This window comes from Strix uralensis, chromosome 4 (assembly GCF_047716275.1).
Source record: "Strix uralensis isolate ZFMK-TIS-50842 chromosome 4, bStrUra1, whole genome shotgun sequence".
NCBI classification, from domain to species: domain Eukaryota; kingdom Metazoa; phylum Chordata; class Aves; order Strigiformes; family Strigidae; genus Strix; species Strix uralensis.
Genome location: NC_133975.1, coordinates 98,097,419 through 98,117,582, shown reverse-complemented (window position 1 = coordinate 98,117,582; position 20,164 = coordinate 98,097,419). Strand labels below are relative to the sequence as shown.

The following is a 20,164-nucleotide window of genomic DNA, read 5'->3' as shown; positions in this document are numbered from 1 at the left end:
AAAAGAAACAGGACAGAAGTATTGGACACTTTCTATTGCTAAAGAGTAAACAGATCTCTCATAAGCCACTATATCCAGATTTCAAGGGGCAGACTCGGGATAACTTTGCTCGCTTTCACCTTCAGAGTACAGTCTACTAATTTTTTGAGAACCTCTTTCCCTACACATACCCTCCAGGGCTCCTTACATTTTTCTAGGCATTTTAAGAATAACAAAGAATAAGGGTCTCACTCCTAATCTTTTACTGAGAACGTATGATGATCATCCTCCCTCATAAATACAAGATATAAGATTTGGAACAGTTTGCAAAAGAGATGGTTCAGAGAAATTTCTGTCTGTAGGTTCCTTCAGTGCATAGTACAAAATCCCATTAAACACAAGCATTTCCAAAAGTTGGGATATCTACCACCACATTTTTCTGTTATACCCTTAAAGAATAAAATGCAACAAGTTATTACATTAAATCACAACAGAATTTTACTTCCCTATATGTTCCCATATGAAATTTTACAATGTAAAGTTTCATATGTACAGCAGTATGTAGCAATTAATATTTTTTTAATCTTAAAATATATCTTTCCTTCAAATAACGAAAAGCCAGAAGAAAGGAGTATACAAACAATGTCTGGCCTTCTCTAATGCATTCCATTTTTACCAGTGAAAATACTGGTAATATAAAGAATGAACAAAAATCATGTCCCTTGGCTGTTATATTTAAATATTACAGACTGAAATGATTTCAGGGAAAAGAAATAATTTTTAAATTAATCACAAAACTCAGGAAAAATTTCTTTGAAATTAAGGACAAAATAATAAAGGCTAACAACGGAGATGCAGGGAAAAAAATTTAAAATGTTTGAACATCAGGGACACAAGAAAAAGAACCTCTTAAAGTATACAGACTGTAAAAAAAGAGGAAAAAAGTTTGAAAGGACACCCTTTCATTTAGAAAACTACTAAAACTTAGAAGCAGAACTAACATTTTTTGATTTACCAAAGCAGGAGAGCCGGGTAGCAGCATCTGACTCTCAGATTTCACCCACTATAAAAAATAACATGCTACAGTAAGATTTGACATTCTCTTCACAAAATGAATAACTTAGCATTGACATTCTTTGGACACAGGACATATTAAGAATATAGGAATACAGTATTTTCAGCCTAAATGTTTTTTAGATTATAAATTTGGCACTATATAGAAATTTTCACATGGCATTCTACATGTTCCATAGAAATAAAGAGCTCCAAAACAAAAAAAAAGGCTGCATCTATGATGGGTCACATTCTAGTACAAGGAATTCATTATCAAGGATGTACAGGAAAAGAACAGGAACACTACTCCGATGGTATAGTATTCAGAAGTCACGAAAGCATACGATACTGTAATTTAGTCATCAGTACTATATACCATAATCCACGTGCAGACTCTGTTTCAGGAAACCCTTAAAACACTAATTGCTGGAAATGGTATACTAGGGCAACATTTCTCAGTAATTTAGTCACTATGCATCTTTCATGAACCTGATGCCTTACACCAGGCTGGGCTGAGGTCCAAAAACCAAGCAAAAAACCAAGCAGTACACTGCTAAGGAGGGGGAATGGAGGCAGTGGCAGTAGAAGCAACAAGGAAGAGGCAATGAAGACACTCAGACTCGCCAAAAAAACCCCAAATCAAAACAAAAAGCACCATATGGGAAGAAGGCATTACCCTTACACTCTGTATTTCTCATATGTGTTTTCTAAGCACCCACTGCTGGTCACTGCTGGAGACAGGATACTTGCTTCAGCTGGCCTTTGGTAAAGGAAGTCTTAACGTCCTTTAATATTGTAAAATGAAAAATCACATTATATCTCAGGAATCATCAGTCTTACAAACAGAACTCTGTGCAAGGTCTCCAGTAGCTTATGAGTAACTCCAAAATGGATCTCCAAAAATCTTGTTTGAATTACACCTTGAATACAATAAACCTAAGTATTATTTTTCTGAATCAATTATTTTTCTGATTATCATGATGTAGACCTTACACTTCACTGCTGCTACCTAAAAGAGCTACAAAACATTCATATCACCTTCTCTGGTTTGCCTTACATAGTGTAAGATAAAACAGTACCAAACATGAAAATAATTGCCAAATGCAGGCAACATAAGGAAACATCATCTGTAGGACACTGCTACTAAGAGTGCATAAGTCTTCTACTAATCATGGAGAGCAAATACTTGCATTTTAGCTCATTTCTAATTATATTTACATACATATATAAAATGGTGAGATTTCATGGTGCTGAAATACATCACAATTTCATTTTTCTGGAAACAACCCACTCACAATTTCCTTACTACTAAACAAGATAACATATAAACACAATCATTAAGACATGATGATATTTGAGAAAAACTCAAATAATCCAAATATACAAAAATAATAATCTGATTTAAAAGAGAATGTTTATACCATTCAAAGTTATGAGCAGCAAATAAATGAATCTACTCTTCCAGTGTCTTTCAGATGTACTTTTATGGAAAACAGAATGTGCAAGATGAACATTCTTTTAATGAAAGATGAAATTGAAGAGATGTGTGATTTTTCATGGATGCCCACCAGTACCCGTCTCCTCTGCCTCTACTGTTTCCAGGGTTGCTGGAGGTGCACAAACACATTTTTCTCTCTCACCAAGGCTATGTATTCTCTGAAATACCCTCTCAAAATGAATAAATCCCCCTTGCATCCATCTACTTTTCTTGTGTGGGAGAGTTACACTATTCTTTGTAAGATTTATTATTAACAATATTTATTGTATAGTACTGTTGTATTTACTTTAGTGTTAGCTTGTATTTCCCTGTACTGAATTTTAAGAGATGCTGCACACACCAGAGACTCTGCCTGTCCTGTCCACTCCACAAGCTGCTACTATCATTCCACCTGTCTACTCAAAGATCTCACTGAGCTTTCTCAACTTCATAGGTTTTACATCCATTATGCCCTGGCCTTTGTGCACACACAAAGACATAAATACTCTGTGTAATACAAATACTGTACTTGCACTCGTCTGATGATTGCTATATGTGATCTGCCTAATGACATGGTCAATGTATCAATAAACTGGATTATCAGACTCCCTGTGTAACTAAATTTGTTTTTTTCCATTCTATTTGCCTTAGTCATGACAAAGAAAATACAGAATGTTTTGTACTTGATGACTTGTGTACTGAGGATTTAGCATATGGACCTGTATTAGAACACAGTGCAGCTATGCTTAAGAATATATCACAACTGGTGAGAAAAGGAAGATGCTGTGAATTTATCTTTAAACTAGGACAGTTCAACAAATTCACTTTAAGTTATACTGCCATTTAAGTTCCTCCTTTTAGGAGACAAACACTTTGTAATATTTCACTTTCCTTAGCAGAGTCAATCATGCCAATGGAAAGTGAGTTTTAATATTAAACTTTGTTATTTCTGATTTTGACAATTAGACAGTTTACACTTACAAAACCAGACATCAATAAAGAGTGTTCAATACAACATTTCAGAGAGATTCACAAAGGGAATTACCATGCTTAGTTCTCAGTTTAAAATTACAGAAAACTGCTTCTACAGAGGTATGTTTAACTGAGACACAGTGAATAGTTAAATGCCAGTGCCTTAATATAATAACCAAATGTAAAAGTACTGCACTGCTGAGTTAGAGGGAAGAATTTACGAGCACAACGATAAGCAAAACTACAAAGGCAAAACATGTAAAACTGCTTTCTGCCATCATATATGAGTACATGTATGGATTTTAAATTAATTTTAACTGAGCTGGCAGTCAACTGAAAACAACTTTTAGAAAGAAACAAATTCTTAACATTTGGTGGAAAGTATATGTCTGCACTACTTAAATCTGTAAAATGCACTAGAGTCAGGGAAAGAAAAATCATTACAAAAGTATACCTTTAGCGTTTCAATTTCTTCTTTGTGCTCCCTCTTTAAATGCAAAATGGCAGCTTGGTACTCTGTAAAAATAAAAAAATAGTACATTCCATTAGAGTCAGAAAACAATGTGCATCTTCAGCATAATGTATTTCAGACAACACCACTGGGTCTAGAATGCAGATGTAGGCTCTCAAATAAAAGACCTTTTACAATGGTGATGGAAAAGAAAATTCGAACACAGTAATTAGCATTATTTTCTAAGGCCACATGACCAGATTTTCCATGGTGTTTCTAAGAGCAGAGGATAAAGCAAAGAGGTCTTCCATGCTGAGAGGGGAAAATGGGGGGAAGATACATCAGGCTGAAATAACAAGAGGAAACTTTAGTTTTGCTTAGCTTTGCAGATAAATGTAGAGCTAATAGGATATTATGACATACACATGCATGCATGCACACACACACACTTGAATTCTAAAAAAACATGCATTAAATACAATGATTTAAACTGGACTGTAAACATACAGTCACTATATACAGGCAAATTGGATAAAAGAACAATCACAAATACAAACGAAGACCTGGAAAAGTACCCAACAGCAAGACATACAAAGAATTCTTTGTCTTAATTCTATCAGATGAAGATTAATTACAGGATTTAAGTACCTTCACAGGGTAGCATTTAGTGAGAACATAACGAAATCCAAAGCTATAATAAAACTGAAAGCATGAAACTTAAAGCCAGATAAATTTAAATCAGCAAGGAAAAAATGAGGAGGCTGGGCATTGATTACACAGGTTTAGTGATAGCTGTAATTAAGGTGTAGATTTACCAAATGGACCTCTAGAACCTGGGTCTCATACTATGGTCTCCCTCAATCCATACCATGCCTACATTTGGCCAGGCGAAGAAAGAGAAGACCTTTCATTACAGCTGTGTAAAGATTTAAGAGAAGCCTGTCTTCTGTAAAACATTGGCCCAGAAGCTACAGCCCTCCTAAAAAAGCAACTGGAGTTCATTCTTAGACCATCAAAGTCCCACTTCTATCTGCTTCCAAATCAAAATTCATCCAAAAGTGTATTTCCAGTTCCCTGGCTTGGCTTCTGCTTCCTTGACTAAAAAAGGAATCAAATCCTAATTTAAACAAGGATTGAAAATAGTCCAAAACCTTTAAATTTTACTGTCAGTGTTCTCTAACACTAAGGGCTTTGTATAGTCCCTGGAACAGTAGAACCAAAAAAACCAGCATTAGAACATCAAAGCATGGAGCAAAGCACCAGATCAGTAAAATACTCCAGTGCTTAGGAGCTTTTTTTCTTTTTTTTTTCTTTTCTCTTCTTCTTTCCTTTATTGTCTTGAGAGCACATGGAGGAAAGAGGAAAGGAAAGATAACCTGATCATCACCCTGAAATCTGTATGACATGGAAGCCTTTAATGCAAAGTTATTTTTTTCAAATGCAGGTGAAGCTATATGCAAGCAGCTGAATTGATATACAAAATCAAAAGGAAAAAGGATCGATATTTTACAAGACACAAAATAAAAAATTTGGGTGATTCCATCTAGTAATGGTATCACCTAAACTCCTCCTTCCTCTTTAACGGGCTTCTACTTAGAGCTTTCCAGCATGGAAAAATTGTCTGACTGCTCTGCTGGAATCGCAGCTGGTTAGCTCTATGGACTTTTAGATTTTTCTCCTGTGAATTCCTTTGACTGGTTGATATTCCCTCTGGACACAGGCTCTGCTTATCCATTCACCTAAACAGGACTTAACGAAACAGCTGCTTCAGGTCCCTAGAAAAAGTTGTGACCCTTCTGGCAGCTCAGCTGGTTAAGCACTCACTCGGCTTGCAGGGCATGAGAACATCCTGACAAAGTTTAGCTCTTTAAGGTCACATGATTAGTGAAGCAAACAACAGGCTTTCAAAATGCTGCTATCACTTCTTAATTTGGCTAACAGAAGGATACAGCTCTATCTTAACAAAAGATCTACTTTTATGTGGGATTGCTCAATGCTTAACATTCTTTGGGATTTGGGTAAGAGAGTCATAGTTCACCTGTGCTGACATAGACCTGCACTGGCACCAAGAGCTGATTTTTCACCATATCTACCCATTCCCAACTCTGTTGTTTATGTTCTTATCTTGGCACAAATGTTTATGCAGTCAGAGAATGATGGAAGAACCTCCATGGATGAAGCCTAACACAGCATAAAAAGTTAAAGAATTTTTTAAAAATTAAGTATACGTCATTTTTGTGACAGACGTTTTGCAAGACATGATCATTTTAAGTTACTTAAATTGGCACGTGTTTTTCATTACTTATCCTAGCTGAAACATCCGAAATAAGTTCTAGCAATTGCTTTGTTTAATATTTGTTCTAAAGGAGAGCTAAGGCAGAGAGTAGCAATTCTTTTATGGTTTACTTATTCCTTAAAAATACGCTTAGAAAGTACTAGATTATAAGAATGAATAAACCTAATTCATTACTTAAAACACAGCTACTGCATAAAAATGTATCATGAATTGATATACTGTAACATATTTAATACATTGTCTATTATGCAATAAATTGACATTCAACATCATAGGCTTCTTCCATTTCTTTCTAACATTATATTTCTTTTTTAACTAGAAGAAACTAACTATTGGATAGAAGCTGACACCTGGCAAACTGGCAAAGTACCTTTTTGATTCTTCTCAAACAAACATTTATTTTTATGTGCAAGATACTATAATGAAAAAGAAATCACATCATAATTATGGTTTTGTATAATATAAAGTAACTCATGTCTATCTCTCATATTTTTTGTGAAGCCACCTTAATTTGGTATAATTCTACATGGATAGTTAACATCCTAGATAGCACATGGAGAAATTGAAGAATTTGACTAGAAAGAACAATTGCATCATATAATTCCAAAAATCAGTTCCTGAACATACTGGCAATGGAATAATAAAGTTTAGTTATGCAGTGGTGTTGGGATGCTGCTTAGAATGGTAAAATCACAACAGGAAAGTAAACAGTAATGACATGTTAATGGAAAGAACTGTACTACAAACAAAATATAGGTCAGGCTGTACACACTGCTGAGTTCTTAAATTCCAGTTAACACACAAAACAGATTCATCCAGACTACAGAAAAATTACAGAAATACTGTAAATTATCAGAGTGATTTGTACAGTTACACATTAACTATGCCAGAGCCTGTAGCCAGCCTGATTCTGACATAATCATTGTAACTCCTTATTAGTTAAGACACATGAACACATGTGGATAGTTCTCAGAGCCAGCTGAGATACAAGGTTGCATGACCTCCCACTTCCTGGTGCTGCAATACCTTAATGACCTTCAAGACCAACATGGAAGCAAATCACAGAACCACAGCACAGCTGAGGCTGGAAGGGACCTCTGGAGGTCATCTGGTCCAAACCCTGTAGAGCTGGTTGCCCAGGACCATGTCCAGACAGCCTTTGAATGCTCCCACAAAACTCCATCCTCCTCATCCTTTCTGGTCAGCCTGTGCCAGTGCTCAGCCACCCTCACAGTGAGAAAGTGTTTCCTGATGTTTAGCCGGACTCTTCTGTGTTTCAGTGCGTGCTCACACTGGTCCTGCCACTGGGCTCCACTGAAAAGAGCCTGGCTCCTTCTTCTTTACACCCTACTTTATAGATCCAAGCTGATCATGTGTCACAAGGTGACTCTTTAATGTATTCCATTCCAGCACATTCCCTAGTTTGTGTAATGTCAGGGGGGTTGTATTTTCTGAGGTTTTAAAGTCTTTCGTTATGCTGGATAACAGAAGGCTGATTGTACAAGCATCCTGTTGTACTTGCCTGGTCTCCAAACAGCCAGCTGGGAAGACAGTGGCTGCAGGGCATAAATAAGTCAGCTATCCCTAATGCAGATATTACTCTGAAGGGCTTTTGAAACAAACAAATCAGAGGCAAATCAGATGGCAAGCGCTCCTATCCTGAAAAATGACCACAAGCAAATTAGGATTTCAATACTGAGAAAACAATTAAAAATGTTAGTCATTTACATAAGGCAAACAAGCAAAAAAGTAAACAATCTCACTGCATAGATTCAGCTCCAACCAGCTCTAACTCCTAATTTTCCTTTACTACTTGTAATTTACTACTTTTGCCTTTGTTTTGAGAGGACTCCATTCCAAGAAAAATGTAGTAAATGATGGAATTTGTTGCCCATTCAGGCATACTCTTTACTAATGCAACTTGATGCTTCCTTCAGTCAATAATTATAACCCACTGCAGCTAAAGCAAACTTTCATAAAACTGGATATTTCTTCTCAGTGAGATAAAGCAGATATACATTATAAAGTCTTAAATAAACAAAAATATTTGTAACATCTGCTGGTAGTTAGTAATGTATTTTAAAATACCATGTTAGTGGAAAAATGTTTCACTAAAATATTTTTTTAAAATAATGTGAAAGTTGGCAAAGTACACAGGAATCTGGATAGAGGCCTCAGTGAAAACCAAAGATATTCAGTGACATGACAGTGCAAGGTTTCCTTTTCCTTGTTGTTGGAAAAATAAATCAGTTAGCAATTGTGAAACTTAAATTTCCATTTATTCCCATGTTTTGCCGTAGTCAGGAGATAAGAGGTATCTAATGCAGTCTTGCTAATCATATGGATCTATCAGATAGACTAGAACTCTACTTGGACCTCATTATCATAAGAACAATATGAACGATAAAATGACCCTTCCCTCCACTACTACTACCACTGTTCTGCACTTTCATCCTTTACATTCATACTTTCTGTCTCTAGGACTTGCCATACATATATTGCATCCAATGCGCAACTTCGACCAACATTAAACCATGAAGATCCTCTCTTCACATAGAAGCAGGACAAAGACATTCCTGTGGTCTAGGTCAAATCACTTTTCCAAGTTCTGAGTTCTATCCACATCACTATCAGGGAAATAGTTATTACCCAGTGAAGGTACCTGGGGGTTATCCAGTCAATCAGATTTTACACAAAAGCTGCACTAATATATAATAGGGGAAAAAATAGCTATGTAAGTAAAAGAAAATATCTAGTTTGCAAAGATAAGCTCATTGTAGACCATTAAAGCAGCAGAATGCTGGATAAAGGAACTGAAATTCTTACCAGAAACTGAGTCGGTTTCCAGAAGGCACTCCAAAGTGCAGTGAATTAATCAAAACCATCTTACTTTGGGATTACCCATGTAACACATTCCTAATTTACAGAGGTTTGGGGGGCACAATGCAAAGTCTGTTTTTGTTCCTATTTCTACAGGCTCCTGAAGAGGTAAACTGAGAATTGTCAGAGTGCAGAGCAGTGCAGCTGTGAAATAAAAATAATTCAGTTTTGTAGTGAACAAAACTATATCTCTATTGAGACAAGCCAGAACCCTATCCTGTCTCAGCAGTCAAAAAGCAAATGACATGCAAAAAATTAAAAACTGGCAAAAAGGTAGTAGTAGTTTTCCAGTACACTCTTCCAGCAACTTGATTTGCAATTCAGGAACTTTCTAAACCAGAGAAGTTGTTTGCATATTTAATAGTTTGCAAGTGGATTCCTCTTCCATGAATGTGCGCTGCTGATTTTAAAACTCCTGCAAGCAGACAACATCCTGCAGCAAAAAAATTAATTGCACATTAGGTAAAGGCCTTTTGTTTACTTTGAATCTGCACCTGTTAGGGTCATTTGATGTCTCCAATTCCTGTGCTGGAAGAAGCAGTGAACAACTGCTCACCATTTACTCATTTGCTGTTTCTTATGATTTTAGAGATCTCCATCATATGCATTGACTGATTCTTCTCCAGTGGAAAGAATATTAGTCTACATAGGCTTTCCTCATAAGGAACATGTTCCATATTGTTGACCAAAGTTGCTGTCATTCCCTGAACCTTTTACAGTACTACTGTACCCTCTCTGAATTGAAAAAACTACAGGTTCCCACGAAATACAAAATGTGGACATTTATACAATAGCATCATGATAATCTAGAAGATTTTTTTCTTCTATTTCTTTCCTAATGCTTCCTACCACTTCAGCTGCTTTCCGATCACTACCAAACACTGAGCTGACATTTCCCAAGATCTATTTTAACATCAAGGTCTTACTTAAAGAGTAAGGATCAGATCAGAGTTCATTACTTTCTATACGCATTTAGGATTTTTTTCCTCAAGTGCACATTTTAATAGTTCTGTATTTTGGATTTCCTTTGCCATTTTATTGCATAGTCCCTCAACCTTAGGGGTTTTTTTACCTTTTGTTTTAATTCTCATGAAAAAAAATTGTATTCTAATGAGAGAATGCTAAATTTGCATTCAGGTCTTATCTTCACTACTCTTACTAACTTTTTATCAGCTGCAAACTTCCCGACCTTGAGTCTCATTTTTCCAGTTCATTTATGAATATGTACAGAGTGTAGAGTTGCAAAGTGTTTGTACCCTCAGCAAGTCTGATGATGATACAAAACTGGGAGGAATGAAGCTGGAGAGTCTTGCTGCCATTCAGAAGGACCTCAATAGGCTGGAGAAAGGGGCTGACAGGAACCTCATGAAGTTCAACAGGGGAAGTGCAAAGTCCTGCACCTGGGGAGGAACAATCCTGGGCACCAAGACATGCTGGGGGTTAATTGGCTGGAAAGCAGCTTTGCAGAAAGGACCTGGGGAATACCAAGCTGAACGTGAGCCAGCAATGAGCCCTTGCAGCAAAGGCAGCCAACGGTGTCCTGTGCTGCATTAGAAGCGTTGCCAGCAGGTCGAGGGAGGTGATCCTTCCTCTCTGCTCAGCACTGGGGAGGGCACAACTGGAGTGCTGTGTCCAGGGCTGGGCTCCCCAGTACAAGAGTGGTACGGATCTTTTGTAAATCTAGCTCCATATACACATTCCAACATTCACTGTACATTAAATGTTATCTCTTGTAAAATTGTAATTGTCCTTTTTTGTACTGTTTGTTTGAAACATTATTCTCTACTATAAATATAATTATGATCAAAACAAGAATATTGGGAATAATTTTCATAGCAAGTAAATATATTATACATTCCAGTGACAAGAAAATAGATCTCTGATTTCTTGAAAATCTGAGGGACACTGAGAAAATGTAAAATTAGCCACTTCCACTGGGTGGCAGTTTTGTACTCCATTAATAACCTTTTCCTTGTTTTTTTTTCTGAAGTCAAACTATAATTCACCAATTTATGGATATAGATATACTGTTCTTTTATTCTGACTGTGAACTTGCTACCTTATTACTTTTTCATCTAGATTTTTATTTCAATACAGTTTTTTGTCTTTTTCCTAATGATTAGCTTGTTAAATTTTATTTGATAGTTACATATACATTTGAAATTTCCTTCAACTGTATATTTTTACAAGGTGCTTGGGAAAGAAAACCCATGATTTCTGGAGTGATCAACTAGACTAATATCATGATCCCATTCTGCCATCCACAGATATAGCCAACATTACAAAGTATCATAAATTTACTACCAGTCATGCTATATTTGGTTCTGCCTATGCACAACTGCAGGAAAAAATAATTATAATTAGTATTTTATCTGATTTTAAACAAATATTTTAGAATTGAACATTGCAAAGACAAAACCAGTGCAAATCTTATAACATTCTTCCTTAGCTAACTTCCAGATTTGGTATCAGTCTGCTTCATGATTTTAAAGTATGTTGGCAATATGGATCATGTAAAGATAGCATTGACTAAAACGATATCAATATATCAGGAAAAGAAATCTGGATCTGAAAGCAAGGATTTTCTTATAATATTTTCTTTATCATAAGGTACTACAACATTTGAAATGCTCCAGTTAAAGCATGGAATTACCATCTTCAACAAAGTAATGGGTTGCAAGAAGGAGATGAGACTGTTCTAACTAAATACCCACTGCAAGGAGGAAGCAACTTTGTGTCCTGTAATTGCATCAAAAATAGTATGTAAACAGATGAGATAATTATTGTGGAAACACAATGGAAAAGCTGAAGAAGCAAAACCAAACAATTAAAAATGGGTGAATAATTTAGATGGATGAGATGACAAAGGGCTTAAAATGCTCTAAGGAGGCAGAAGTGGAATTTGTTATAGAATCACAGACATCAACTGTGTGAAAAGAACAGAGTATCACATATTGTGAAATAGTGGACAAATATCTCCAACCTTTTATACATCACATCTGCTGGAGCAAGAGTGTACAAATACACTAAAGAACATTAGGGGTGTACAGGTATGACAACAGAAGGTTTTATTCACATTCTTTTGAATAGGAATTTAAAAACAAAAGTACCTGGAACCCAAAAATTTGACAGATACGAAAACTTACGTAAGGGGAAAAGGGTAACACAGTTTTTATTAGTTACTGGATTTTAAAACTACAAGTTTTAAGCTTTAACAGAATCATCTGAAACAAAGGAAGTTCAGTATATCAGACTAATTTTTACAGCACTCTGTTTTCTAAAATTTTGGCCCTCAAGGCTAATCTTGAAAATAAAATGTATACCACAGGACTGCTCAAATCTAGCCTTAATAATCATAAAACCCAAGTATCTAAAATATTTTTATCAGCATATTCTAGTATTATTAGGACCTTGATATTTGAATATGAATTAGTCCATCTCTATTTACTGCCCAAGCTGTTTAGCTTTAGCATTCATCCTGACCTTCTAAGATAAATATGGTCTTCAGGCAACACACCCATAAATTCTCTGGGCCTGTTTGGATCTATGGTTTCTACGGAGAAAGCTGAGCTAGGATATTGAGGTGTTAAGGATATTGAGTGGAGGGTTTAGTTTGAGCTGGCTTCTTTAAAACACCCAGAATTCCCAAATAATTACACCTCTAATCTCTAGTTACAAATTCAGAAGACCTTCAAAATCTGAACTGTATATCTGTATGACCAGTAAACATTATTTACTGTGCTCAAGAAGTTGCGTAGGCCAGATTTCATTCACTTCAGAACCCCAGCTTTTTAGGGTAGAGATGCGTGGTGTGATTTTCTTTTTCCATTCCATGAACAATTCTCAGATGTTATTTACTTCTTTGTTCCATTGGAAAGGAGAGAAAAAATAGGAGATTTTTACGGGATGGACTAACATAATAGCTTGCTCATTTGCCCAGTCTCCAAGCAGGCAGTAAATCATCAGTGGCCTGTAACTCTTAATACCTAAGTGTTTCTATGACCTCCACACCACCACCAGAGTCCTGTAAGGTAGGGCCTGCTTCAAGTGAGGGAAATGGAAAATGCTAACAATGAATTGTCAGGGAGAGATGAGTCAGTCAGACCAGACTCTTGAGAAGTCCAATTAATGACAGTTTATACAGACATCATAACTTTCTTACCCTAAGATCACTGATGGTATGAGCAGGGAAATTCTAACAAATTCCAATATAAGTTGCTTTAATTAATGCAAAAATGTCTGAACGCTGTCTTATTTCCTAAGAAGTATTCATGCAGCTGTAACAAACATGAGTGGACTCTCATTATGAAACTTCAAAGGGAATAGGACAGGCCTTCAAAGTCCTTTGGATTTATTTCTTCTAATATGACGCCCACTTGCATCATCATCTAAATGGTGTTTCATGGTAGAATTAAGGACTAACTTGTTCTTCAGTACTATAATGCATCAAGAGTTTATCCTGGTCATAAGGTTTGTTTATAAGTCTTGTAAAATAATCACACTGAATATTCACCAACAGCATCTAGTATTCCTAACTCAATTACAAAAAAAAGGATCAAAAAAAAAAAAGAAAACGAATCTTAATCCTTAGAAAGTTTTAACTCAGCAGATTGTTACACTGTAATTGTTTGACAAGCGTGAGAACAGGAAACTGCTTAATGAATAAACAAATAATGATCATCCATACACAGTATAATGACAGTTTCTTAACTTACAGAAATATAGGAGAACACAGGCTAGAGATACTGAGGCAATACATTACACTAAAAGGACTCAGAAACAATTTCTTGTTCTTCAGAAATGGTGTTTTAATCACTAGGGAGTTGGGATTTCATCACTTGAGTATGTCATCAGGAAGCTTTTATTCAAATATTTATTTTAGCAAAACAGGCAGACCAAAATTTCAGAGTACTTTATGGACATTATGGATTATATAAACTCAATATTAAAAAAAGCAGCACGTTTATAAAAAGTACACAGGTTCACCACCTTCATGACACCAGAATGAAACTTAGTCTTCACCTAAAATACCACAAAATCCCCCTGGTATCTCAGCTGTCATAGAAGGACCCTCCAGAAGATGTTGCTTTCTCTCATTTCCACATACACAGAACAATACAAATGCTTTGAAACATGCCTTATTCAATTATGTCAGTTGCTTCAGCAAGCAAGTGCAGAAATGACAAGTCATTGTAGAAAAAAGAGGAATAGTATCAGAAAATTCTCTTTTAAAATAAACCTTGTTCCAACTCAGCTTCAGTTAGTTATCACCATTCTATAATAATTCAATAATTCAAAAGAGCTGCTTAAAAGGAGTTTCAAAGTCACTAGAGTTTGTACAAAATAAGTTGCTTAAGCCTCATATAAAATCCAGTACTGGCCAGGGCTTTGTGTGTCCTGCTCTTCGTGGGATAAAAAACTGAGCAAAAAAACACGGCAGGGGCTCTATCTGAAATAAACGTCCATAAATCAGGTTAATATTGTTCATTCCCTTTCTTAAAGCACAATCAAATCTCCTTTTCCTTCAAAAGACATCCCTACTGATTCATCACTAATGGCATTATCAGTTAGCATCTAATAAGCCCTCACACAGTTTTCAATGGGATTTTATTATATTTCTTTGGCAGTGTTAAATGTGCTCATTTTGAACAAGGACCAGTGTGTGCCCAAATACATCAAGGTTATGGAAAAGTTGAAAGCTATCATCCCTTTAATCCTTCCAAACTGACTAGTACTAAGCTAGTGAACAGGGCAAATTCGGTTCTTGAACAGAAAGCTTCAGTTCTCATTTTTTATATGCAGTATTTATTCAAATCAATAAAAGTATGCTGCTACAATATTTCTCATAATTTATTAATTCACTTCACTTTTACACTTAAATTCAGCTGTTACCTCAGTTTTACATAAGATATACCTCACAATGGAGGACCACAGCCCACCAACTCAGAAAGAACTTTTCCAGCTCAATTTTGACTACACCTACAGTCTTTGCTTCAAAGATTTTTAGAATAAGCACTGCCAGATTATAGAAAGCCCAACTAACAGATATATTAGACTATCTCTAAAATGGGTTACATTTATCTGAAGTTTGCTCGCAGACAAGAGAAATGAGGGAAAAAAAAAAAGGAGAAAGTAATACACCAGTTCGCAATTGTGATGTTCCTTCGATCAGACTTCAAATCTCAACTTTGCAAAATTTCACACTCAGCATTGTGGGATGGATCTGAAAGTCAATGAAATCAACCTAAGTTCCACTCGCTTTAGTGGGATGGCAGCCACTGAAACTGAAGTAATGTAAGCTAGAATTCTAAAAACAGATCCTCATCTACATTACAGAACTTCTGTAATCTTTATTAAATTTTTAGTCCTAAACAGTGGTAGGTACAGCAGACTCTGCCTTTAACATTTTTATTCCATCAAGGAAAGGTAAATACTGCTTTTACAGTAACAAGAGAGACCAAAGACTAGACACAGACGGACAACGTTACACTCTTCCACCCACCTGGTGGTCCCTCCTTGTAAAGCTTTAGGTGAGCTAGAGACAAAAGCATAAGTAAGATTGTATTTAAGCTTCACACAGGGAATTTATACTTTTACACTCATTAAATATGTATCCTAGCAAGGAGTCTGGCAGACTCCCTGCTTTTTATTCATTACTACAAACATATACCTCAGTCAGTATTTTCAGCTCCTTTTATATTATTTTGTCTTGCAAAAAATTATCAACTGTTTATGAATGGCTTCATTTCTTAAGTGATCCTAGATATTCCTAGATATTAGCACTGCCCACAAAATCAAATCAAATCAAAATCAAATAGCAAGTATTTAAATAAATCTCTACCATGTAAAAAATCCCATGGACATTCCTTAGTTAATCACAAGCCACATACAATAACACTTACTATGAAAACAAACTTGCAAATATCTCTATAAAGCTCTCAGCTCAATATATATACACAGAATTGAATATCACATGCTGTAGAATGACTAAATTTATTAATTCCTCAATATTTTCAGTTGGAAATAACAGCGGTGCTCACTCATTGTCTTTTCATGTTGCCTGGTAAGGCAAGGAAAGCAATGCAGATAGATCAGAAAGCTTAGCCTCTTCTCACAGATTCATTCCACACAATCTGATGAGAAGACACAAGTTTGGGGTGGGAACACTTTCAAGAATTCCTTGTGTTGCTTTTTAAGTTGTTTCTAGAACATGCACTTTTAAAAAAAAATATAGACTGCAATAACAGTGGCCAATGTATGACATGCCACCGGGTGGTAGAAGTAAAAGCATTTAAGATATTACTAATGATTAGAAAAGTATGAGGCATGCTTCACTGTTTTGCAAAGAAAATACACACTGCAGCATGCATGTTTTTCCTTAATGCATAGAAAACCAAACATGAAATAAAATCTGGATGTTTTAGACAACCTATGTAATTTATGTAAATGCTTAACGTGTGTTCAATTGTATAATCACAGAAATTATCTCAACACAGAGCAGCAAGAACATTTACAAATACACACAATACACGCTCATGTAAATCTTTGTCACAATACTGTGCAAGCTGCACTGTTCATCACCCTTTCTAAAAGAAAAGGTACGAGTGTTCACTGGTAAATCTAGTGATCGGAAAATTTAACCTACAACTTTGGGAATACTGGATACAGTGGGTCACAATGTTACAAATAGCAATTTTCATTCTCCAAAACTGTTGCAAAAAGCAAGTATATACACTCAAATATTATTCAGTATTATTCTATTTTGTTCAAAACTGTGCTGTGCAAAAATTTCCTTTTCTTCTTTGATAATAAAACAATGTACCTACTTAAATAATTTTAAGTAGAATCTTATGTGAAAACCTTTCCCACAGAAATCTTCATAACTCACATTTCAAATAGATGAGTTACTCTTCAAACTCTGCAAAAGCAATTTAGGAGCCTTCTCTGCCACAATCTTAAAACTTCAAGTAGAAAGTAGAAGCTTTGAAGATAAATGACCTATATAGTCACTTATTGTCAGTACGTTCATTTTTGTAAAAAATCTTACATATTAAACTCAGTACGTGGAAACATGCAAAATAATGTTAACACAATTTAAAAGTAATTAAAGAACAAAACCTGGAAAACTTGAGTGCAATCTACCTCTCTCAAGATGTACCACACCCTGTAGCATAAAGGAAATCCTTAACTTTTAATTGAGATGATTTCAGAATAGTGAGGGGTTTTTAAACTTTTCTCCCTCCTTGGTAACCCTTAGTCCCATAATTTTCAATATTCCCTACTACAGTCTTTGTTTCCTCCTCCATTATTTCACCATGTAGTTTTCCCCTTTAACCACCAGGTGTCAGAAAGGAATCTACTCACCACAGCTGCACCTTTTTTACTATTTATATACTTATTTTTACAGGCACATTGATGTGACCTTCCAGGCTTTTTCAGGCTACAGTCCTAAATAGCAGCAAATGTTCAGGCTTTTCTTCCAATAAACATAGTCATGAGCAATTTTCAAAACATGTTATTTGTTCAGTCTTGAAATGGTGTTTATGAAGCAATTTTTCACACAGAAGAAGTAGCACTGGGAGAAATACGGACATTTATTTGAAACGCTACATGAATGCGGCATTCTAAGGAGACGAATTGTGGCTTACAAATTTTTTACAAGATGACTGGTCAGTGAAAGCCTGAAGCTTAGCTTTATAAAAAGTTGACAGACAGATGTTCTTAAATATTCTGAACACCAATTTGAACAAGTTTTGCATTTAAGCATCCTTTTAGAACTGGAAATTAAAACTGATTTGTGCTTAAAGAAATTCTAGAATTACCTGGGTTTTAGGGACAGAGGGTTGGCTAAAACAATACTCAATGTAGTTTTGACACATTACTCTAATCCTTCTTCCCTCACTCCATTTCACCTACTCCTATCTGTCCTCCTTTCTTTACGCCCCATTGAACCACAACTCTTTTACAGCCCCATGATTCAATACAAATAAGGATGTCAGTTCCCCAGACTGCAAAATAAACAGACATCCTTCACTTTAACTTAATTTTTTTTTTAGACTTTTAAGGGAAGGAAGAACCCTCCAACCCTAAAATTTCAATTATTTTCAGCACCTTAAAGATTCTGGTACGGTGAAAATACAGAAGATATGTGAGGAAGGGAGACAGATGGAGAGGGACATGTGGAGAACAGACAGTCCTAAACAAGCCAGTAGTCCAGTATCTAAATACTGTCTGGATACTGAGATAATACAGAAGATAGAAGAGTTAACTTACTACAGAAGATGAAGTAACTTCACAACACTCATTGAATTCCCTGAGAACAACAGAATGATACCCACAGAAAAGCAGCCTCCTGAAGGAAAAAAACAGCAACCCCTTGATTCTCTGTTATGGAAATTAGTTCTTACTCTTTCTGACTGCAAAGCAGTATAAAGCACTATTCAGAAGCAGTCACCCAAGTAACTTATCTATCTGATCGTTCCTCTCCCGTGAGAGGTTACAGCTACAGTTCATTTACCTGACAGCAGGAATGAATAGTTTTGCTTGTCATTTTCACCCTCCCAGGAAGACAACATTAGAGGTACTGCTGCTGGGGCTGATTTCTTTCTCAATAAACTTTCTACTTCATATTTACAAAACCAATCTATTACAGGATCACATTCACCAATGCAATATGGTAAACAAATAACACCTTATCAGCAAACAAGAGGAACAAATTTATTACAGAATTTCTCTGATGAGTTACAGACTCTATCTACTTCATCTAGCACAGATTTAAAATACAAAGCACTTGCTCTAGATCTATAACACCTTTGCAATCACTGTATTCTATATAGAGTAAGCATACATTGAGAATGCATGTATACCATACATGCAGTATAAGCGTTTATTTATTCAAATGTGGGTGGGTATGTGGGTGAGTGTAGGCACACTACAAATCCACACACATAGGCACACTGCTTCCCCAATATATTCTCAGCAATTCTCAAGTTTAGAACTGTTGACAAACTTAACACATGGATATAAATATAAAACTAAGAAATGTACAACAAATACAGTTGGTTTTTTTACAGCAAGAGTACGTGTCTGTGCCACAGCAGATGGGGCAAACTTGGCAGGGATGATTATTTAACTAAATTTAACTAAAAAGAAACCCAAAAAGCAGTTCTAAATCCAGGTGCAAATTTTCAGAAAGCATCAGGGTGTTCAGTTGACTCTGGGTTTCATTTAGGCTAGTATCTTAATCTTTCATGTTCAAATGCTGGGCCAAACAGAACTTCAGATCACTTGACCAGTGAGAGTGGAGAACACGAAAGTGAATTCCATAAAACTCAGAGGCATTTCTGTTATACAAAGGGCCTCATATAGTTTGAGATAAAGCCATGGAAATAAAATACAAAGTCATTCTTCTTGTGCCGTACACAATTGCTCTTTCACTGAGTTTCAATTATATAACAAGAATAATCTTGTAAAACCCTGTGACCATTTTGGGCCTTTGCAACGTCACATTGGTAGGACCCATAGTGGTGCCTACATTTCAAAATAAAAACTACAGTAAAAGAAACAATTCACAGAACTTTCCTTCATTATATTCAGATAATATATTCATCTGCTCACTAGCAAAAATGTACCATACATGTAAGTGTTATTTTTTTGCGGATTTAAGTTTAAGAAGTCACTATTCTTTCCCATGCTGCTTCTCTATCTAATGCTAATAGCCTATAAACAGAAAAGGAATTTAATTTGGCTTGAAAAATAGGTCGGGATTCTTATCCCAACTTTACGGATGGGTAAACTGAAGCTTGGAAAGGTCTCACAATTTTCCTGAAGTCATTCCAGAAGGTAGCAAAAGGGCTGGAAATGGAACATATGCATTGTAACAACAAACCTTCAGCATTAACAGGTGCCTATCTTTTTGTTCCTATCTCAAGAGGCACAATATGAACGACAGGTAGAGAGAGAAAAGCAAAGGAAGATTCTGTTGCTTGCTTGTTTTTGAGGGGTTTTTTTAGTATTTTCAAAGTAAATCTTAGCAGATAGGGCTGCAACATATCTG

The 20,164-nt window shown here is 35.8% G+C and overlaps 1 protein-coding gene across 2 annotated transcripts in view; it reads right to left on the bottom strand.

The window, feature by feature from the left end:
• The window catches only part of FMN1 (formin 1), a 209,386-nt gene that overhangs the window by 121,903 nt on the left and 67,319 nt on the right, over window positions 1-20,164 (bottom strand). For both annotated transcript variants that reach the window (XM_074868155.1, XM_074868156.1), the window contains one exon: window positions 3,936-3,997. In XM_074868155.1, the coding sequence (XP_074724256.1) occupies window positions 3,936-3,997 (62 nt within the window). The remainder of the gene's footprint in view (window positions 1-3,935; window positions 3,998-20,164) is intronic.